Raw genomic sequence first — 22,444 nt, forward strand, 5'->3', positions numbered from 1 at the left:
AGTCCATAGTGGATCTAACATAATAGTGTGAGAGTCCAGTCCATAGTGGATCTAACATAATAGTGATAGTCCAGTCCATAGTGGATCTAACATAATAGTGTGAGAGTCCAGTCCATAGTGGATCTAACATAATAGTGATAGTCCAGTCCATAGTGGATCTAACATAATAGTGTGATAGTCCAGTCCATAGTGGATCTAACATAATAGTGATAGTCCAGTCCATAGTGGATCTAACATAATAGTGAGAGTCCAGTCCCTAGTGGATTCAACATAATAGTAAGAGTCCAGTCCATAGTGGATCTAACATAATAGTAAAAGTCCAGTTCATAGTGGATCTAACATAACAGTAAGAGTCCAGTCCATAGTGGATCTAACATAATAGTAAGAGTCCAGTCCATAGTGGATCTAACATAATAGTGAGAGTCCAGTCCCTAGTGGATCTAACATAATAGTAAGAGCACAGTCCATAGTGGATCTAACATAATAATGCGAGTCCAGTCTATAGTGGATCTAACATAATAGTGGGAGTCCAGTCCCTAGTGGATCTAACATAATAGTAAGAGCACAGTCCATAGTGGATCTAACATAATAGTGAGAGTCCAGTCCCTAGTGGATCTAACATAATAGTAAGAGCACAGTCCATGGTGGATCTAACATAATAATGCGAGTCCAGTCTATAGTGGATCTAACATAATAGTGGGAGTCCAGTCCATAGTGGATCTAACATAATAGTGGGAGTCCAGTCCATAGTGGATCTAACATAATAGTGGGAGTCCAGTCCATAGTGGATCAAACATAATAGTGATCGAGAGTTCAGTCCAAAGTACATCTAATATAGTAAGAGCCCAGTCCGTAGTGGATCTAACATAATAGTGGGAGTCTAGTCCACGGTGCATCTGACATAATAGTGGGAGTCCAGTCCATAGTGGATCTAACATAATAGTGAGAGTCCAGTCCATAGTGGATCTAACATAATAGTGAGAGTCCAGTCCCTAGTGGATTCAACATAATAGTGAGAGTCCAGTCCATAGTGGATCTAACATAATAGCGGGAGTCCAGTCCATAGTGGATCTAACATAATAGTGAGAGTCCAGTCCCTAGTGGATCTAACATAATAGTAAGAGCACAGTCCATGTGGATCTAACATAATAATGCGAGTCCAGTCTATAGTGGATCTAACATAATAGTGGGAGTTCAGTCCATAGTGGATCTAACATAATAGTGAGAGTCCAGTCCATAGTGGATCTAAGATAATAGTGAGAGAGTCCAGTCCATAGTGGATCTAACATAATAGTGGGAGTCCAGTCCATAGTGGATCTAACATAATAGTAAAAGTCCAGTCCATAGTGGATCTAACATAATAGTAAGAGTCCAGTCCATAGTGGATCTAACATAATAGTGAGAGTCCAGTCCATAGTGGATCTAACATAATAGTGAGAGTCCAGTCCCTAGTGGATCTAACATAATAGTAAGAGCACAGTCCATAGTGGATCCAACATAATAATGCGAGTCCAGTCTATAGTGGATCTAACATAATAGTGAGAGTCCAGTCCATAGTGGATCTAACATAATAGTGAGAGTCCAGTCCATAGTGGATCCAACATAATAATGCGAGTCCAGTCCATAGTGGATCTAACATAATAGTGAGAGTCCAGTCCATAGTGGATCTAACATAATAGTGAGAGCCCAGTCCATAGTGGATCTAACATAATAGTGGGAGTCCATTCCATAGTGGATCTAACATAATAGTGAGAGTCCAGTCCGTAGTGGATCTAACATAATAGTGAGAGTCCAGTCCATAGTGGATCTAACATAATAGTGAGAGTCCAGTCCATAGTGGATCTAACATAATAGTGAGAGTCCAGTCCATAGTGGATCTAACATAATAGTAAGAGCACAGTCCATGGTGGATCTAACATAATAATGCGAGTCCAGTCCATAGTGGATCTAACATAATAGTGGGAGTCCAGTCCATAGTGGATCTAACATAATAGTGGGAGTCCAGTCCATAGTGGATCTAACATAATAGTGAGAGCCCAGTCCATAGTGGATCAAACATAATAGTGATCGAGAGTTCAGTCCAAAGTACATCTAATATAGTAAGAGCCCAGTCCATAGTGGATCTAACATAATAGTGGGAGTCCAGTCCACAGTGCATCTAACATAATAGTGGGAGTCCAGTCCATAGTGGATCTAACATAATAGTGAGAGTCCATTCCATAGTGGATCTAACATAATAGCGAGAGTCCAGTCCGTAGTGGATCTAACATAATAGCGGGAGTCCAGTCCATAGTGGATCTAACATAATAGTGGGAGTCCAGTCCACAGTGGATCTAACATAATAGTGAGAGTCCATTCCATAGTGGATCTAACATAATAGTGGGAGTCCAGTCCATAGTGGATCTAACATAATAGTGAGAGTCCAGTCCGTAGTGGATCTAACATAATAGTGGGAGTCCAGTCCATAGTGGATCTAACATAATAGTGAGAGTCCATTCCATAGTGGATCTAACATAATAGTGGGAGTCCAGTCCATAGTGGATCTAACATAATAGTGAGAGTCCAGTCCGTAGTGGATCTAACATAATAGTGGGAGTCCAGTCCACAGTGGGATCATCTTGAGGGGGGGACAGGTCAGCTGCGCAGAGACGTCACCAACTGATGCACAGATGAGTGGTCCACCCTGGGTCATGACTTTGTACAGCTAGCGTCTCATCTGTGGTTACTGAATTTGATCTGTGGAGGGGGGTCCGGTTCGATGGCCATGGATGAAGTACTGGCTGTCCAGAGTCGGGACCCAGGATAGACCGCTCGCCTGTGTATCGGTTGGGGACATCTCTACACTGCTGATCCGACTCCGCTTGGGATGGTTTCTTGTGGACGGGACTCTCGCTGCTGTCTTGGATCCGCTTTGAACTGAACTCTCGCGGCTGTGTTGGAGCCACTATGGATTGAACTTTCACAGTATCATGTTAGACCCGCTCGACATCCATTGCTTTCGGTCCCCTAGGGAGGGGTGGTTGCCCACATTTGTGGTCTTCCCCGAGGTTCTCATAGTCATCATTGTCACCGACGTCCCACTGGGTGTAAGTTTTCCTTGCCTTTATGTGGGTTTTTCCGAGGATGTCGTAGTGGTTTGTGAAGTCCTTTGAGACATTTGTGCTTTAGGGCTATATAAATAAACATTGATTGATTGAATTGCTGGTGCAGGTTAATTGATTGATTGACCAACATGCCGGATTGTAGTCAGCTGGAGGCGTGTCTTAATGAAATTAAACAATGGATGTCCGCTAACTTTTTGCAACTTAACGCCAAAAAAACGGAAATGCTGATTATCGGTCCTGCTAGACACCGACCTCTATTTAATGATACAACTCTAACATTTGACAACCAAACAATTAAACAAGGCGACACGGTAAAGAATCTGGGTATTATCTTCGACCCAACTCTCTCCTTTGAGGCACACATTAAAAGCGTTACTAAAACGGCCTTCTTTCATCTCCGTAATATCGCTAAAATTCGCTCCATTCTGTCCACTAAAGACGCCGAGATCATTATCCATGCGTTTGTTACGTCTCGTCTCGATTACTGTAACGTATTATTTTCGGGTCTCCCCATGTCTAGCATTAAAAGATTACAGTTGGTACAAAATGCGGCTGCTAGACTTTTGACAAGAACAAGAAAGTTTGATCACATTACGCCTGTACTGTATATACCTTTATATACATATATACATACATATATACCTGTACTGTATATACCTTTATATACATATATACATACATATATACCTATACTGTATATACCTTTATATACATATATACATACATATATACCTGTACTGTATATACCTTTATATACATATATACATACATATATACCTATACTGTATATACCTTTATATACATACATATATATACCTATACTGTATATACCTTTATATACATATATACATACATATATACCTGTACTGGCTCACCTGCACTGGCTTCCTGTGCACTTAAGATGTGACTTTAAGGTTTTACTACTTACGTATAAAATACTACACGGTCTAGCTCCATCCTATCTTGCCCATTGTATTGTACCATATGTCCCGGCAAGAAATCTGCCTTCAAAGGACTCCGGCTTATTAGTGATTCCCAAAGCCCAAAAAAAGTCTGCGGGCTATAGAGCGTTTTCCGTTCGGGCTCCAGTACTCTGGAATGCCCTCCCGGTAACAGTTCGAGATGCCACCTCAGTAGAAGCATTTAAGTCTCACCTTAAAACTCATTTGTATACTCTAGCCTTTAAATAGACTCCCTTTTTAGACCAGTTGATCTGCCGTTTCTTTTCTTTTTCTCCTATGTCCCACTCTCCCTTGTGGAGGAGGTCCAGTCCGATCCAGTGGTTCTGTACTACTCGCCTGTGTATCGGCTGGGGACATCTCTGCGCTGCTGATCCGCCTCCGCTTGGGATGGTTTCCTGCTGGCTCCGCTGTGAACGGGACTCTCGCTGCTGTGTTGGATCCGCTTTGGACTGGACTCTCGCGACTGTGTTGGATCCATTATGGATTGAACTTTCACAGTATCATGTTAGACCCGCTCGACATCCATTGCTTTCCTCCTCTCCAAGGTTCTCATAGTCATCATTGTCACCGACGTCCCACTGGGTGTGAGTTTTCCTTGCCCTTATGTGGGCCTACCGAGGATGTCGTAGTGGTTTGTGCAGCCCTTTGAGACACTAGTGATTTAGGGCTATATAAGTAAACATTGATTGATTGATTGATTTTTAAATGCGCCAGAAAAGAACCTGTCATGTACACTGTTGGCGGTGATTCAATGCACAGGAGTGCGTTAAATGTGTTTACTGTATAGTATTTCTCCAGCAATGGTCATGTGGTGACATGAATTATGGTATTTTGAGAGGTAATCATTGAAGTCGGACATCACAGAAGGCCTAGGTGGGAAACGCATGACCCGCCACTGTTAAATACATTAGTAGACTTACTGTGAACTATAAAAACATGATCGACATACAAATAAGACAACACATAACTGTTTGCATTTTATTCTTGACAGTAATATATGTACACATAGAATAGGATTGTGACATTTATATTTCAAAATGCTTGACTTCCTCTGGTTGTTTTTCTGGATCTCCACCTTTCTCCAAGTACAGGTCATTGTACGGATATTGTTTTGGTCCCTGGAGATAAAGCATAGAAGTAACATGTTGGTGAGGTTATGTATTGAATATAATTAGGTGATGAAGAAGACAACATTCATGTAAAATGTATCGAATAGGAGGAATATTACTGGGAAAAAAAACAAATAAAATAAAAATAAAAAGACTGAGGATTCATTTATTTGATCATGTTGCATAATACATATTTGTTGTTATATAATTCTATATGTAAACCCCCTACTTTTTTCCATGTAAAATTATTACCTTTCTTGTCTTATGTATGACTTTCTATAATTAAATAGTGACAGTACTCGACTTACGAACCCCTCTTTTTGCAAAAGTTTCGATTTACAATCTTTTACATCATAGAGACAATCATGTGCTTCGTTCATTCATTTTGTGTTCTTCCTGCAGGCACAAAGCAGGGCACAGCATTGTTGCGGAGGTGGAGCCCTCCGTGTCAACTTTCGGCAAAGGACACAACTTGTCGCTACTCAGTGCTTCAGCCTGTGTACCTTTTGGTCTGTGTTTTTTCACCGTTTGACAAGTTTTGTCCATTTTGCTAACTTGATATAAGTCCCAAAAACTCAACAGACCAGAGTGGAAAGAAGGACGGAATTGCTGTGGAGTTATAAATACCTTTTTTAAATGTTTATTTTGCCATGAATTGATTAATGTGGACCCCGACTTAAATAAGTTGAAAAACTTAGTCGGGTGTTACCATTTGGTGGTCAATTGTACGGATTATTAACTGTACAGTGCAATCTACTAATAAAATTGTCAATCATTCAATCAATAGCAAAATGGTTGTTAAAGTTAAGGATTTTGGTGATTTTTTGATCGCCTGTGACGACACCAAAGAGACTTCTGTGTGTGTGTGTTGGCTAGAGATGCACGGATAGGCAATTATATCATCCGCATCATCAAAGTCGTCATCCACCCGCCGTCCACCTGAACCAACATTTTATCAGGACCGTACCCGCCCGCCAACCGCCCCAGAAATACATCAGAGGTCGGCCGCCTTTACCACTCACAGAACTATTTAAACCTGTTTCACAGAGTAATGATGACAACTGGAGCCGATAACGTTCCCGCGACTATCCAATAGCGTTCACCCTGATGACAAGAATATGAGCGTCCTGTGAAGCCATTGCCTTAGACACCTTCAACAACATGTACGAACCGACTATTAGTCCGACAACATGTTGTGTGCAGATTCCGCAATTACACGTTCAAGATTGAAAGGCATACTGGGTGATACAGAGTACACTGATGGTTGTGATATAAACTACTTTAACACTTTAACACTCAGTAGAAGCATTTAAGTCTCACCTTAAAACTCATTTGTATACTCTAGCCTTTAAATAGACTCCCTTTTTAGACCAGTTGATCTGCCGTTTCTTTTCTTTTACTTCTATGTCCCACTTTCCCTTGTGGAGGGGGTCCGGTCCGATCCGGTGGCCATGTACTGCTTGCCTGTGTATCGGCTGGGGACATCTCTGCGCTGCTGATCCGCCTCCGCTTGGGATGGTTTCCTGCTGGCTCCGCTGTGAACGGGACTCTCGCTGCTGTGTTGGATCCGCTTTGGACTGGACTCTCGCGACTGTGTTGGATCCATTGTGGATTGAACTTTCACAGTATCATGTTAGACCCGCTCGACATCCATTGCTTTCCTCCTCTCTAAGGTTCTCATAGTCATCATTGTCACCGATGTCCCACTGGGTGTGAGTTTTCCTTGCCCTTATGTGGGCCTACCGAGGATGTCGTGGTGGTTTGTGCAGCCCTTTGAGACACTAGTGATTTAGGGCTATATAAGTAAACATTGATTGATTGATTGACTTACTAATATGCGCCACGCTGTGAAGCCACACCCAACAAGATTAACAAACACATTTTGGGAGAGCATCCTCACAGTAACACAACATAAACGCAACACAACAAATACCCATAATCCTTTGTGTCCGTGACAATTTCTGAAAATATTTTACACCCCCGCGCCTCCAACCCCGCCCACCTTACCGACGCATGGAGTTTGCTGCTAGCGGGGTGTATAAAATAGTCAGGAAATATCATTAACACAAAGGATTATGGGTATTTGTTGTGTTGCGTTTATGTTGTGTTACTTTGAGGATGTTCTCCCGATATGTGTTTGTCGTTCTTAATTGGTGTGGCTTCACAGCCTGGCGCATATTACTAAGAGTGTTAAAATTGTTTATATCACAACCATTAGTGTACTCTGTGTCACCCAGTATGCCTTGCAGTCGTGTGCATGTTACCGCGGAAGCCACACACAACATGATGCTGGACTGATAAGCAGATCGTACATGTTGTAGTAGGCGACAAAGCCAATGGCTTCATAGCACGCTCTAATACCTATTATGTGGGTGACTACCGGCAGTCATTCAGGAGAGTAATAGCATCTCTTATTGTCTTCTTCGCTTTATGACACGGGTCTTAAATGGCACTTTGATTGGCAAAGGATACCGATCACAGAACCATGCATATCAAATATTTCCAGATGGTTCAACCGCCACCCGCCCGAATCTAATTAAAATCTATTTTTTCGTCATGTCAACCACCCGACCCGCGGTTTATCCGCGGACTCCGCGGATGAGACCGCAAACCGCGCATCTCTAGTGTTGGCAAAGAATCACATACAGAATACAGCAGCTTGTTGTTGCTGTCGTTGTTCTGACTTGTTAATAAAGAGAAAATTGATCCATCAACCCCTTATGTTTGTTTGATACACAGTAGGGCTGGGCGATATGGACAAAAAAGTATATCTCGATATATTTTTACTTAAACTAGATATTCGATATATATCCCGATATATTTTCTGGTGAAAGTATACATATAAAGATATTCATTTTTGAGCGATGTTCACTAAAATTGAAGTGGATGACAACTGTATTGTAAACAGTCAATGGCACTTTTATTAACCCAGTTAGTCAAGTTGAGTACCGTATTTTTTGGAGTATAAAGTTGGAGTAGAAGTTGCACCTGTCGAAAATGCATAATAAAGAAGGGAAAAAAACATATAAGTGGCACTGGAGTATAAGTCGCATTTTTTGGGGAAATTTATTTGATAAAACCCAACACCAAGAATAGACATTTGAAAGGCAATTTAAAAAAAAAAAAAAAAAAAAGTGAACAACAGGCTGAATAAGTGTACGTTATATAAGGCATAAATAACCAACTGAGAAGGTGCCTGCTATGTTAACGTAACATATTATGGTAAGAGTCATTCAAATAACTATAACATAAGGAGCATGCTATACGTTTACCAAACAATCTGTCACTCCTAATCCATAAATCCCATGAAATCTTATACGTCTAGTCTCTTACGTGAATGAGCTAAATAATATTATTTGATATTTTACGTTAACGTGTTAGTAATTTCACACATAAGTCGCTCCTGAGTATAAGTCGCACCCCTGGCCAAACTATGAAAAAAATCTGCGACTTATAGTGCGAAAAATACGGTACTTACAGCACAGAAAATAAACTGTTTAAGTAGCACAGAATTACATAACATAAAGAAAATAGAAAAATATTCTTGCTACGTAAAATAAATAACATAGCTGTGCAAATAATACAAAATGTATCAAACTCAGATGAAAAATAAATGTGCAGGCAGGCACTTTTTAATTCCCAGTCGACGATGTAATGGACTGTCACACCCGTACGGTTCTGGTCATCGCCAAGTAAGTGACTTGACTTAATTGTGCGGCTATGATATTCCTCACTTCGGCATACATTTTTGGCAGCATTTCTCGTGCGAAATATTCCCGGCTTGGCAACTCGGGAACAGTTCTGATTTGGGTTTACATGGTTAACAACTGAAATGAATGTTTTATCCAGACGTATACGTTTGTCCAAATGTGGCCAAGTAGACGCACTGTGGGTTTCCTGGACAAGGTCTACATCGCTAAAAGAAAAATATAAAGAAGAGAATCCCTCTGCCATCTTCAACTAACTTTTTTAATATTTAAAATCACCCGCTTGAATATTCCCTCTTTCTTTTCTACGACTATCTCGTAGTCATTTGGGATGTCTGTTGTGATTTTTCCTTCCCGGTTCCATGACCCGCCCTATCTTGCCTCTGATTGGCCTGTCCCTGTGACTCATCATAATAAACAACCAACCAATTATGGACTTTCTTCTATGTACAAGCAGGTCTTAGAAGGCGGAAGGGCGTGTTTAGTAGTGAGTGGGAAGCGAGGAAGAACAAGGAACACAACAAATAAGCTGTAGTTAACTTTAAATATATTATATCAACATTACAATACTTTCTTAATTCATATCTTGTTTAAAAATATATTGATATATCTTACAAACTCAATATACCGCCCAGCCCTAATACACAGCACTGTATAGCGCTTTATATTGTGCTCCAAGTGTACAAACCTTAACTAAAATATGGAGTTTTGTCGAGGCTCGAACCCATTACTGGGTAAACAGAATTGAACATAATTCATATTTATATTGTTTCTTATGGAGAAATTTGCATCACTGTATGGACTTTTTGATTTACGAAACCGATCAAACATCAATTCAGTTCGTAAATCGAGCTTCCTCTGTACTACCTTAAAACTCATCTGTATACTCTAGCCTTTAAATAGACCTCCTTTTTAGACCAGTTGATCTGCCGCTTCTTTTCTTTCTCCTATGTCCGATGACCATGGATGAAGTACTGGCTGTCCAGAGTCGAGACCCAAGATGGACCGCTCGTCGGGACCCAGGATGGACCGCTCGCCTGTATCGATTGGGGACATCTCTACGCTGCTGATCCGCCTCCGCTTGAGATGGTCTCCTGTGGACGGGACTCTCGCTGCTGTCTTGGATCCGCTTTGAACTGAACTCTCGCGGCTGTGTTGGAGCCACTATGGATTGAACTTTCACAGTATCATGTTAGACCCGCTCGACATCCATTGCTTTCGGTCCCCTAGAGGGGGGGGGGTTGCCCACATCTGAGGTCCTCTCCAAGGTTTCTCATAGTCAGCATTGTCACTGGCGTCCCACTGGATGTGAATTCTCCCTGCCCACTGGGTGTGAGTTTTCCTTGCCCTTTTGTGGGTTCTTCCGAGGATGTTGTAGTCGTAATGATTTGTGCAGTCCTTTGAGACATTTGTGATTTGGGGCTATATAAATAAACATTGATTGATTGATACTGTATATGTTTTTTTGCAACATTTTCTAGTAGTTTTTCCCAACTTTGTTGTAAATGTTATAATGTCATAATAAGATTGTTTCCTCATAAATGGTATATGCTTATAGAATAGAATAGAATAGACTTTATTGTCAATCTATTTGCATATAATGGGATTAAAGACTCCAACTTAAGGTGCGGTTGTTGAAACAAATATGGGGTAAAATAAATAACAAGAGGTAAAAAAGGAAAAACTAACAATTGAAATAAACAGACTACTATCCAATAAAAATAAAAAGCAGTCCTGTACAATATACAAAACACTGCAGAAATACAAAATACTGTACAATATACAGAACAAGACAAGAGTACCGAAGTAATAAATAACAATCAGTGTCGGACGTATTGCACTCGAAGGGTAGTATTGCACAGTAGGGTATTAGGGCAGGATATTGTACATCAGTGAATTATTATTTTTATAAGTTAGAGTTCGACATGGTGACAGCTCTGGGAAAAAAATCCACATAGATTTACAACTTTGTTGTAAAATATGAGCTTGTCTTTAGTGTCATCCTACACGTAATCATTTTAATAAACGTTAAGTTGCTATGGTCTTTACTTACAACAGGTTGGTAACTTGGGAATTTCTCCCCAAGGTAGAACATGAACAACATGAAGCCGATGAAACCGAACAGCTGCTTGCACATGGAGGACCAGGACAAAGGGGTGGGCGATGTGTCCACACGGTTACGGATGTAAGTGTCAAAGTCCCAGTGCATCTAAATGAAAAAGTAGAAAGAAAAAAACCCAAATGAGTCAGAACACAATATGGGCTGTAGGGTTGTCCATATTTTGTTACTCGATACTTTTCAAAATATAGGGGACAACAAAAACATGTCATTATTGGCTTCATTTTAACAGAAAATCTTATGATACATTAAACATATGTTTCTTATTGCGATCAAAAAACAATTTTGGCATTCAACAACAGTGACCATACTCGATGACTTATTTACTTATAAGTAAGCAAACAGGTTACAAAGGCTCCTAATTTGGTTACCTATGCAGTAACACATTAAGTCATTTCCCATTCTATTATTTTGTCAAAATTATGGGACAAGCGGTCAAAAATTAATGAATGGATTATTATTGATCTGCCTATTCATTTAATGTTAATATTTGCTAACTTTCTTTTTTAACATCTTCTATCTACATTTCTGTTAAAATGTAATAAGCTTTTTTCTACTGTTTGGATACTCCACATACGTTTTGGGTGATACTACAAACTTGGGTATCTACTATCCAACACCAAGCTGTTACAGGATCATAATTAATGTTCTCCGGTGTCTAGGAGACTATTTCCTGAGTTTATAAACAATAAAAAATGACAAAAGATTTTGTGACAATAAGATATATAAATGTGTTCTTTGGAGTATCGACGAGATACGACTCTTGTACTTGGTATCGTTTCAGTCAATATTTGTATAGATCCACCCATTTGTTGGGCTTCACGGTGGCAGAGGGGTTAGTGCGTCTGCCTCACAATACGAAGGTCCTGCAGTCCTGGGTTCAAATCCAGGCTCGGGATCTTTCTGTGTGGAGTTTGCATGTTCTCCCCGTGAATGCGTGGGTTCCCTCCGGGTACTCCGGCTTCCTCCCACTTCCAAAGACATGCACCTGGGGATAGGTTGATTGGCAACACTAAATTGGCCCTAGTGTGTGAATGTTGTCAGTCTATCTGTGTTGGCCCTGCGATGAGGTGGCGACTTGTCCAGGGTGTACCCCGCCTTCCGCCCGATTGTAGCTGAGATAGGCGCCAGTGCCCCCCGCAACCCCAAAAGGGAATAAGCGGTAGAAAATGGATGGATGGATCACCCATTTGTTGACAATCAGGAGCGGTCGCCTGTTGATATTGGTTAGCTATTGTAACCTCTTATGATGTGTAGTGAAGCATGTTTATGTATTATGTCGTTATAATACTTCTAAAAACTGTAGTTTGTTGGCATGCAGGCAAAGATTAGTAATTGAGAAGTAGCTAGCCGCCATCTTGCTACGTTTTAAAGCACTGCTTGCATGGCAACGCTTTACCTTTATCGTTAGTTTTAAAGCTAGAACACATCCAATCTTCCTCTCCTGTCTTCATGCCATCAGTGTGTGAATGGGTGAATTTGGAAATAGTGTCAAAAGCGCTTTGAGTTCCTTAAAAAGGTAGAAAGCGCTATACAAGTATAACCCATGCTGTTTTTGCTTGTAAGTTTGTGTTGACTAACATGCGCCTCGGCTCATGTTACCAGCAATGTTTTCAAAGGCAGTATGTTTAAATGTAAAATCACTTCATTTTCTCTAGATAGATCGATAGATAGATAGATAGTACTTTATTGATTCCTTCAGGAAAATTAAAATTCCAGCAGCAGTGTACAGAGTTGAGATCAATTTAAAGAAAAAAGTAAAAAGTAAAGAATGGGGGTTTAAAAGGAAACAAAATAGAGAAATATTACAAAAAGTTAAAAACAATGGGAATAACAATATAACAGTAAAATAAGAATATAACAAGACAAAGTAGGCAGTAGTGACCATGTTATGAAAACGTATTGCACTGTTAATGTTTTGCATCCCCTGCTCTACTGCTCGTTAGTGTTACCATATCTGAGTTGAGTAGAAATATGGGTAATCAACTACAAATGTGCGCTTCATTCAATAACGGTGTTATAAAAAAAATCTATTAGAATAATACATAATGCTGGATATAGAGAACATAGAAACCCTTTATCAATTAAACCGCAATTATTGAAATTCAACGATTTGGTGCATTTGCAAACAGCTAAAATGATGCATAAAGCAAATTATAACCTGCTACCCAAGAATGTACAACACTTCTTCTCAACAAAGGAAGAAAAATATAACCTTAGAGGAAAATCTAATTTAAAACATTTGTATGCTCGTACAACACTTAAAACCTTTAGTATATCAGTATGTGGAATTAAATTATGGAACGGATTAACGGATTATCTTAAACCCTTTTTATTTATGGAGACAAAGATTTATGCATTTAATATTCATTTGCTTACTATGGTATATTATTTATTTCAGTGGTTCTCAAATGGGGGTATGCGTACCCCTGGGGGTACTTAAAGGTATGCCAAGTGGTACGTGCGATTTTTTCAAAATATTCTAAAAAATAGCAACAATTTAAAAATCCTTTATAAATATATTTATTGGATAATACTTCAACAAAATATGAATGTAAGTTCATAATGTGTGAAAAGAAATGCAACAATGCAATATTCAGTGTTGACAGCTAGATTTTTTTGTGGACATGTTCCATAAATATTGATGTTAAAGATTACTTTTTTTGTGAAGAAATGTTTAGAATTAAGTTGATGAATCCAGATGGATCTCTATTACAATCCCCAAAGAGGACACTTTAAGTTGATGACTACTCCTATATGTGGAAATCTTTATTTCTAATTGAATCAGTTGGTTTTTTTTCAACAAGTTTTTAGTTATTTTTATATAATTTTTTTCAAATAGTTCAAGAAAGACCACTACAAATGAGCAATATTTTGCACTGTTATACAATTTAATAAATCAGAAACTGATGACATAGTGCTGTATTTTACTTCTTTATCTCTTTTTTCCAACCAAAAATGCTTTGCTCTGATTAGGGGGTACTTGAATTAAAAACATGTTCACAGGGGGTACATCACTGAAAAAAGGTTGAGAACCACTGATTTATTTGTTCACTGTTCTGTTACATAGAACAAGAAAATTGAATAAAATTGCTATGGAATGAGAAGTGGTAGGATTAAATAAGCTCTGCTTCTTCCTACTCCTTTTCGGACATGCTGTACTGAAACAACTGGAATTGTGTGATGCACTACATTGTATCGTATGCATGTTCCAAATAAACTGAAACTGAATACGAAGGTCCTGAGTAGCCCTGAGTTCAATCCCGGGCTCGGGATCATTCTGTGTGGAGTTTGCCTGTAGTCCCTGTGACTTCGTGGGTCCCTCCTGGTACTCCGGCTTCCTCCAACCTCCAAAGACATGCACCTGGCGATAGGTTGATTGGCAACACTAAATTGTTCCTTGTGTGTGAATGTGAGTGTGAATGTTGTCTGTCTATCTGTGTTGGCCCTGTGATGAGGTGGCGACTTGGCCAGGGTGTATCCCGCCTTCCGCCCGATTGCAGCTAAGATAGGCTCCAGCATCCCCCCGCTACCCCAAAAGGGACAAGCGGTAGAAAATGGATGGATCGATGAACTGGACTGAGTATTGTACATTTTGAATTCATTCATGCCGCGGTACTTTATCACAGTTCAGGTAGGTTAAAAAAACTGCTATTTTACCGGCTCTCCAAAGTTCCTCCTCAGGTCAGGGTGGTCCCAATCATACCACGGGTCTCTCTCGTGCTGGGATCGATCTGGAAGTTTTGGATAATCACCATATCTGCAAAAACACCAACATGGGTTGTTATTCGTAGGATATTTTTTCTGAAAAAATAGGTTTGATTGATTGAAACTTTTATTAGTAGATTGCACAGTACAGTACATATTCCGTACAATTGACCACTAAATGGTAAAACCCAAATAAATGTTTAACTTGTTTAAGTCTGGGGTTAGGCTGGGGTTGTAGCTGCCTGGAGGTTTTGAAGGAATATAGAGATGCACTTACTTTTAATCCTGTTGGGAGTGCATTCTTTATTGATGTGGCATAGAAGGAGAATGAGTTAAGTCCTTTGTTAGATCGGAATCTGGGTTTGACATGGTTTGTGGCGCTTCCCCTGGTGTTGTGGTTATGGCATTTATGTTCTGGAAGTAGTTTGACATGTACTTCGCTATCAGGGAGGTGTAGCAAATTTTATAGAGTAGGCTCAGTGCAAGTTGTTTTACTCTGTCCTCCACCCTGAGCCAGCCCACTTTGGAGAAGTGGGTAGGAGTGAGGTGTGATCTGGGGTGGAGGTCTAGAAGTAACCTGACTAGCTTGTTCTGGGATGTTTGTAGTCTAGATTTTAGGGTTTTGGAGGTGCTGGGGTACCAGGAGGTGCATGCGTAATCGAAATAGGGTTGAGAGAAGGATCCCGCTAGAATCTTCATGGTGCTTTTGTTGACCAGAGAGGAGATTCTGGAGAGAAATCTTGTTCGTTGGTTGACTTTTTTGACTACCTTGGTTGTCATTTTATCACAGGAAAGATTAGTCTCTAGAATGGAACCTAGGTAGGTGAGCTCATCTTACTTGGTGATAACAATGTGATAACAATAGTGAAGTCACTGACTTTCTTAAGGTTGATTTGAGCATCCAGAATCAGGGTATAATCATCATGATGATAAAATTAACTGGAAATCTCATATACAAAACGTACAACATAAGGTGGCAAAACATTTCAATAATGAATAAAGCAAAATACTTTCTGGGCCAAAAATCACTTCATATTCTCTACTGCTCGCTAGTGTTACCCTATCTGAGTTATTGTGCAGAAATATGGATAAAAATCACTTCATATTCTCTACTGCTCGCTCGTGTTACCATATCTGAGTTATTGTGTAGAAATTTGGGGAAATAACTACAAATGTGTGCTACATTCGTTAACTGTGTTATAAAAAATATCAATTAGAAGAATACATAATGTTGGATATAGAGAACATACAAACCCTTTATTTATTGAGTCAAAAATATTAAAGTTCGGTGATTTGGTAAAATTGCAACTAGCTAAAATTATAACCTGCCTCCAAAGAATGTACAACAATTTTTCTCAACTAAAGAGGAAAAATAGGACCTTAGAGGAAAATATAATTTCAAAAATGTGTATGCACGTACAACACTTAAAACCTTTAGCATATCAGTATGTGGAATTAAATAATGGAATGGATTAAGTAAAGAAGTTAAACATTGTACTGATATGATCCAGTTTAAGAGGTTGTTCAAATTAAGTGCTTACAAAGTACATGGAAGAAGAATTATGAGAAATACTTTCAACCTTATTGAATATAAGATTTTACTGCATCTCAATATAGGGCTGGGCGATACGGCCTTTTTTTTAATATCTCGATATTTTTAGGCCATATCGCGATACATTTCGATATTCTGCCTTAGCCTTGAACGAACACTTGATGCATATGATCACAGCAGTATGATGATTCTATGCTGCATAAATATTTACTCATTTTAAACCTTTATGCAGAGAAGGAAATCACAACTAAGCCACTTGACCAAAACTGTATTTATTAAACAGTTGTTAGCAGGTGACTTTTCAAATGATGCCACAAATGAGCAGTAATGCTACTTTTGGTAGCAACTCTTGTGCCCCACACTTGACAAATTAAAGTTGTCTATTCGACATATTCCCACTTGAAGCCGAACCACCGCCAGACGATGCTGTTTTTCTTGGGAATTATTCTTAATTCATTTGTTACCAGATACGCATCTTCTTTCACTCGTATTACCACTTGCACGGCTCCACTAGCATCACAGCTAACGTTACCCATGCTGCAACCTCTCTGCCCTGCGAGGGCGTATATGTATGTGACGTTTGTAAGAAGGTGCGCTTACACTCTGTGAGAAAGAGACACAAGGAGTGGGAAGAGCATGTAGTGTAATCCCCGCAGCTAAAAACAACTGCGTGAGAACGTATACTCAAATATCACGATATAGTCCTTTTCTATATCGCACCCACACGAACCCGCGATATATCGCGTATATTGATATCGCCCAGCCCTATCTCAGTATGTTAATAATGACTGAAATAAGTGATTACATTTGACAAAACTGTTGTGTATACTAATTTAAATATGTTATTTTATTATTAAAAGGTCAGTAAATGATTCTATATATTTGTAAACGTTATGAAATGGGAAAGGGGTAGGATTGAATAAGCTTTGCTTCTTCCTACTCCTTCTCAGACATGATGTAAAGCAGGGGTGCCCACACTTTTTCTGCAGGCGAGCTACTTTTCAATTTACCAAGTCGAGGAGATCTACCTCATTTATATATATATCATTTATATTTATTTATTTATGAAAGAGACATTTTTGTAAACAAGTTAAATGTGTTTAATGATAATACAAGCATGTGTAACACATATAGATGTCTTTCTTTCACGAAGACAAGAATATAAGTTGGTGTATTACCTGATTCTGATGACTTGCATTGATTGGAATCAGACAGTAATGATGATAGCGCCCACATTTTCAAATGGAGGAGAAAAAAAGTCCTCCTTTCTGTCCAATACCACATGAAAGTGGTTGGATTTGGCATCTCATTTGCCCAACTTGCATACTCGTTTTTCAAGGCCTACTGAAATGAGATTTTCTTATTCAAACGGGGATAGCAGGTCCATTCTATGTGTCATACTTGATCATTTCGTGATATTGCCATATTTTTGCTGAAAGGATTTAGTAGAGAACATTGACAATAAAGTTGGTGCTGATAAAAAAAAGCCTCGCCTTTACCGGAAGTCGCAGATGATGACGTCACAAGGGTGAGTGATCCTCACGTCCTCACATTGTTTTTAATGGGAGCCTTCAGCAGCAAGAGCTATTTGGACCGAGAAAGCGTCAATTTCCCCATTAATTTGAGCGACGATGAAAGATTTGTGGATGATGATATTGAAAGCGAAGGACTAGATATTTTTTTTATAAAAAAACAATAAAATAAAAAGCGACAGCTCCGGGCGGCGGCAGTGTAGCGTTTCAGATGTAATTAAAATAAATAAATGGGTTGCGCTTTTCTACCTTCAAGGTACTCAAAGCGCTTTGACACTACTTCCACATTTACCCATTCACACACACATTCACACACTGATGGAGGGAGCTGCCATGCAAGGCGCCAACCAGCACCCATCAGGAGCAAGGGTGAAGTGTCTTGCTCAGGACACAACGGACGTGACGAAGTTGGTACTAGGTGGGATTTGAACCAGGGACCCTCGGGTTGCGCACGGCCACTCTCCCACTGCGCCACGCCGTCCCCTAATTAGACACATTTACTAGGATAATTCTGGAAAATCCCTTATCTGCTTATTGTTTTAATAGTGTTTTAGTGAGATGGCTGCGGTGAACACGCAGTGTCTCAGAGAGAAGCCGAGGGGCCAAGATCACAGCTGCCTTTTAAACAGCTACTGCAGGAGGACGAATAATCCAATGATGTCTACGGTAAGATATATATATATCACAATTTTCCCATCCCAAAACATGCTGGTTGACGTAGAGAAACATGTTCGCTTGACCGCTCTGTGTTAAAAACAAAGAAACACCGCCTGTGTCTCGGTGCTAAAGACAGCTGCAATACACCGCTTTCCACCAACAGCATTGTTTCTTTATAGTCTCCATTATTAATTGAACAAATTGCAAAAGATTCAGCAACACAGATGTCCAAATTACTGTGTAATTATGCGATGAAAAGAGACGACTTTTAGCCGTAACTGGTGCTGAGCTAATATTTCCTGACAGTCCGTGACGTCACGCACACGCGTCATCATTCCGCGACGTTTTCAAGAAGAAACTCCGCCGGAAATTTAAAATTGCAATTTAGTCAACTAAACCGGCCGTATTGGCATGTGTTGCAATGTTAATATTTCATCATTGATATATAAACTATCAGACTGCGTGGTCGCTAGTAGTGGCTTTCAGTAGGCCTTTAAACACTTTATAAGAAATACATTGGCATCAAATTCCATAGCTTGTGCACGCTAGCTTTCTGAGACTCTTACTTTGTTTGCACAGGCAGGATGAAGCAGGTGGGGACGGCATGGCGCAGTGGGGAGAGTGGCCGTGGGCAACCCGAGGGTCCCTGGTTCAATCCCCACCTAGTACCAACCTCGTCACGTCCGTTGTGTCCTGAGCAAGACACTTCACCCTTGCTCCTGATGGGTGCTGGTTAGCGCCTTGCATGGCAGCTCCCTCCATCAGTGTGTGAATGTGTGTGTGAATGGGTAAATGTGGAAGTAGTGTCAAAGCGCTTTGAGTACCTTGAAGGTAGAAAAGCGCTATACAAGTACAACCCATTTATTCATTTATTATGTCTTTATTGGTGCAGTTGGTCTTTAGAGTTTTCACAGCAGGTACGGCCCAAGGGTATGTTGAAATTAAAAAGTGTTTCTCTCCGTCCTGTCAGTGATTTTTTTCTTAATAATGAGCTCGAAGAAGCCAGCGTCATCTCACAAGATCCTCGGGTGCCGAGAATGTCAAACAACTGACGAAAGTGAAGTCTTAAGGAAGATTGATGATTGCTCATTTTTATGTCTACTTTTTAATGCCTGGCTTGCGATCGACTGACACACCCTCCGCGATCAAACGGTAGCACGCGATCGACGTAATGGGCGTAAAGTAAAATGATATGACACTGTGTGATGTATTATACTGTACGTGTGTTCAGGTTCAAAATAAACTAAAGAAAGAAAGAACGAATATTGCAGTACATCAGTGTTGAATTGTAGCTATGCAAAACGAAGTGCCCTTACAGCGACCGTGCAATACTGTGTTGGATCCACTATGGATTGAACTTTCAAAGTATCATGTTAGACCCGCTCGACATCCATTGCTTTCGGTCCCCTAGGGGGGCGGGGGGGGGGGGGGGCGGGGGGGGGGGGGGTTGCCCACATCTGAGGTCCTCTCCAAGGTTTCTCATAGTCAGCATTGTCACCGACGTCCCACTGGGTGTGAGTTCTCCTTGCCCTTATGTGGGCCTACCAAGGATGTCGTAGTGGTTCGTGTTGTGGTTTGTGCAGCCCTTTGAGACACTACTGATTTAGGGCTATATAAGTAAACATTGATTGATTGATTATTAGTCAACAATAAACTTTACCGGCTTCACGGTGGCAGAGGGGTTAGTGCGTCTGCCTCACAATACGAAGTTCCTGCAGTCCTGGGTTCAAATCCAGGCTCGGGATCTTTCTGTGTGGAGTTTGCATGTTCTCCCCGTGAATGCGTGGGTTCCCTCCGGGTACTCCGGCTTCCTCCCACTTCCAAAGACATGCACCTGGGGATAGGTTGATTGGCAACACTAAAAGTGGCCCTAGTGTGTGAGTGTGAATGTTGTCTATCGGTGTTGGCCCTGCGATGAGGTGGTGACTTGTCCAGGGTGTACCCTGCCTTCCGCCCGATTGTAGCTGAGATAGGCGCCAGCACCCCCCGCGACCCCGAAAGGGAATACGCGGTAGAAAATGGATGGATGGAATAAACTTTACCCTTCTCCATCGTCAGGATAAGGCTCATAGTCTGCAACTGTCATGTGGTACTTCTTGGCTGCAGCAGCCCTCTCCTCTGGGGTTTTGGGGTACGGACCTGGAAAGTCATCCTTTGCAAGACCAGAGGCTGGAGTAATACAAATAAAAACATATGCAAAATATTCAAGTTGTACTCTTACAATACCAGCAATGCTACTTTGGCTGTCTTCTTCCCCATTCACGACAGTAGGTCGCGGAGCTAGCTCAAGCTAAAGTTAGCATGTCAAGGTTACGTCCATTTAGCTCTTCAGACTTACCAAATAACACATATTAGAGTACTTTAAATCATTAACAACCAAATGAATGCGACTTATCAACTGACCTGCCCTGGACCCGGAAAGAAGAGCAGAAATGCCGGGACCTTGCCCCTTTGAAAGGGCTTGGGCCCATCGTCGGAAGCCAACGATAGCCATGTTGTTTACTGACGGCCGTTAGTGGAGGGGAGGTGCGCATGCGCGAAAAAGATAAGCTACGGGTCGTCATGAAGGTAAATATTAAAAAGCTCAACAAAACAGCTATTCCACCCATCTTATAAATCAGGGGTGCCCACACTTTTTCTGCAGGCGAGCTACTTTTCAATTGACCAACTCGAGGGGATCTACCTCATTTATATATATCATTTATATTTATTTATTTATGAAAGAGACATTTTTGTAAACAAGTTAAATGTGTTTAATGATAATACAAGCATGTCTAACACATATAGATGTCTTTCTTTCACAAAGACAAGAATATAAGTTGGTGTATTACCTGATTCTGATGACTTGCATTGATTGGAATCAGACAGTAATGATGATAACGCCCACATTTTCAAATGGAGGAGAAAAAAAGTTGTCCTTTCTGTACAATACCACATGAAAGTGGTTGGTTTTTGGCATCTAATTCATCCAGCTTCCATACACTTTACAAGAAAAACATTGGCGGCAAATTCCGTAGCTTGCTTGATTGACATTCACGGCACCCGAGGGTCTTGTGAGATGACGCTGGCTGCTGCCAGTTCATTATTATGAAAAAATGACAGAGAGGAAGGCGAGAAACACTTTTTATTTCAACAGACTTTCGCGCCGTCCCTTCCGTCAAAACTCTAAAGGCCGACTGCACATTTCCTATCTTCACAATAAAAGCCCTGCTTCATGCTGCCTGCGCTAACAAAATAAGAGTCTCGGAAAGCTGGCGTGCACAAGTGATGTGCACGCCAGCTTTCTGAGGGATCGCTTGTGCACGCCAGTTTTCCGAGACTCTGTATTTAGTTAGCGCAGGCAGCATGAAGCAGGGCTTTGATTGTGAAGATAGGAAATGTGCAGTCGGCCTTTAGAGTTTTGACGGAAGGTACGGCGCGAGAGTCTGTTGAAATAAAAAGTGTTTCTGGCCTTCCTCTCTGTCATATTTTCATAATAATGATCTTGCAGCAGCCAGCGTCATCTCACAAGACCCTCCGGTACCGTGAATGTCATTTAAGTGACGTCTTGGTGAAGATTGATGGTCACTAATTTTTAGGTCTATTTTTTTTACAAGCCTGGCTGGAGATCGACTGACACACCCCCCGCGGTCGACTGGTAGCTCGCGATCGACATAATGGGCACCCCTGTTATAAGTAGACGGAGCATCGAGCGCTACTGCCTACTGGCGCTGACGAGACGTGGGGCCGCCATCTTGGAGTGGTGATATATATATATATATATATATATATATATATTAGGGCTGCAAATATTTGGGTGTCCCACGATTCGATTCAATATCGATTCTTGGGGTTGCAATTCGATTATATATCGATTTTTTTCGATTCAACGCGATTCTCGATTCAAAAAAGATATTTTTACGATTCAAAACGATTCTGTATTCATTCAATACATAGATTTCAGCAGGATCTACCCCAGTCTGCTGACATGCTAGCAGAGTTGTAGATTTAAAAA

The 22,444-nt window shown here is 40.6% G+C and overlaps 1 protein-coding gene across 1 annotated transcript; it reads right to left on the minus strand.

Moving 5' to 3' along the window:
* Positions 1-5,030: 5,030 nt before the first annotated feature.
* ndufb8 (NADH:ubiquinone oxidoreductase subunit B8) lies at positions 5,031-21,012 on the minus strand. The gene is made up of 5 exons (XM_061909809.1): positions 20,854-21,012; positions 20,493-20,619; positions 14,662-14,761; positions 10,936-11,091; positions 5,031-5,184 (listed from the first exon to the last, which is right to left on the minus strand). Exons 1-5 carry the CDS (start codon positions 20,942-20,944, stop codon positions 5,092-5,094), a joined length of 567 nt encoding a protein of 188 aa, XP_061765793.1. The 5' UTR covers positions 20,945-21,012; the 3' UTR covers positions 5,031-5,091.
* Between the last annotated feature and the right edge of the window lie 1,432 nt (positions 21,013-22,444).

The sequence above is a fragment of the Nerophis ophidion genome, linkage group LG08 (genome assembly GCF_033978795.1).
Source record: "Nerophis ophidion isolate RoL-2023_Sa linkage group LG08, RoL_Noph_v1.0, whole genome shotgun sequence".
Taxonomy (NCBI): Eukaryota; Metazoa; Chordata; class Actinopteri; order Syngnathiformes; family Syngnathidae; genus Nerophis; species Nerophis ophidion.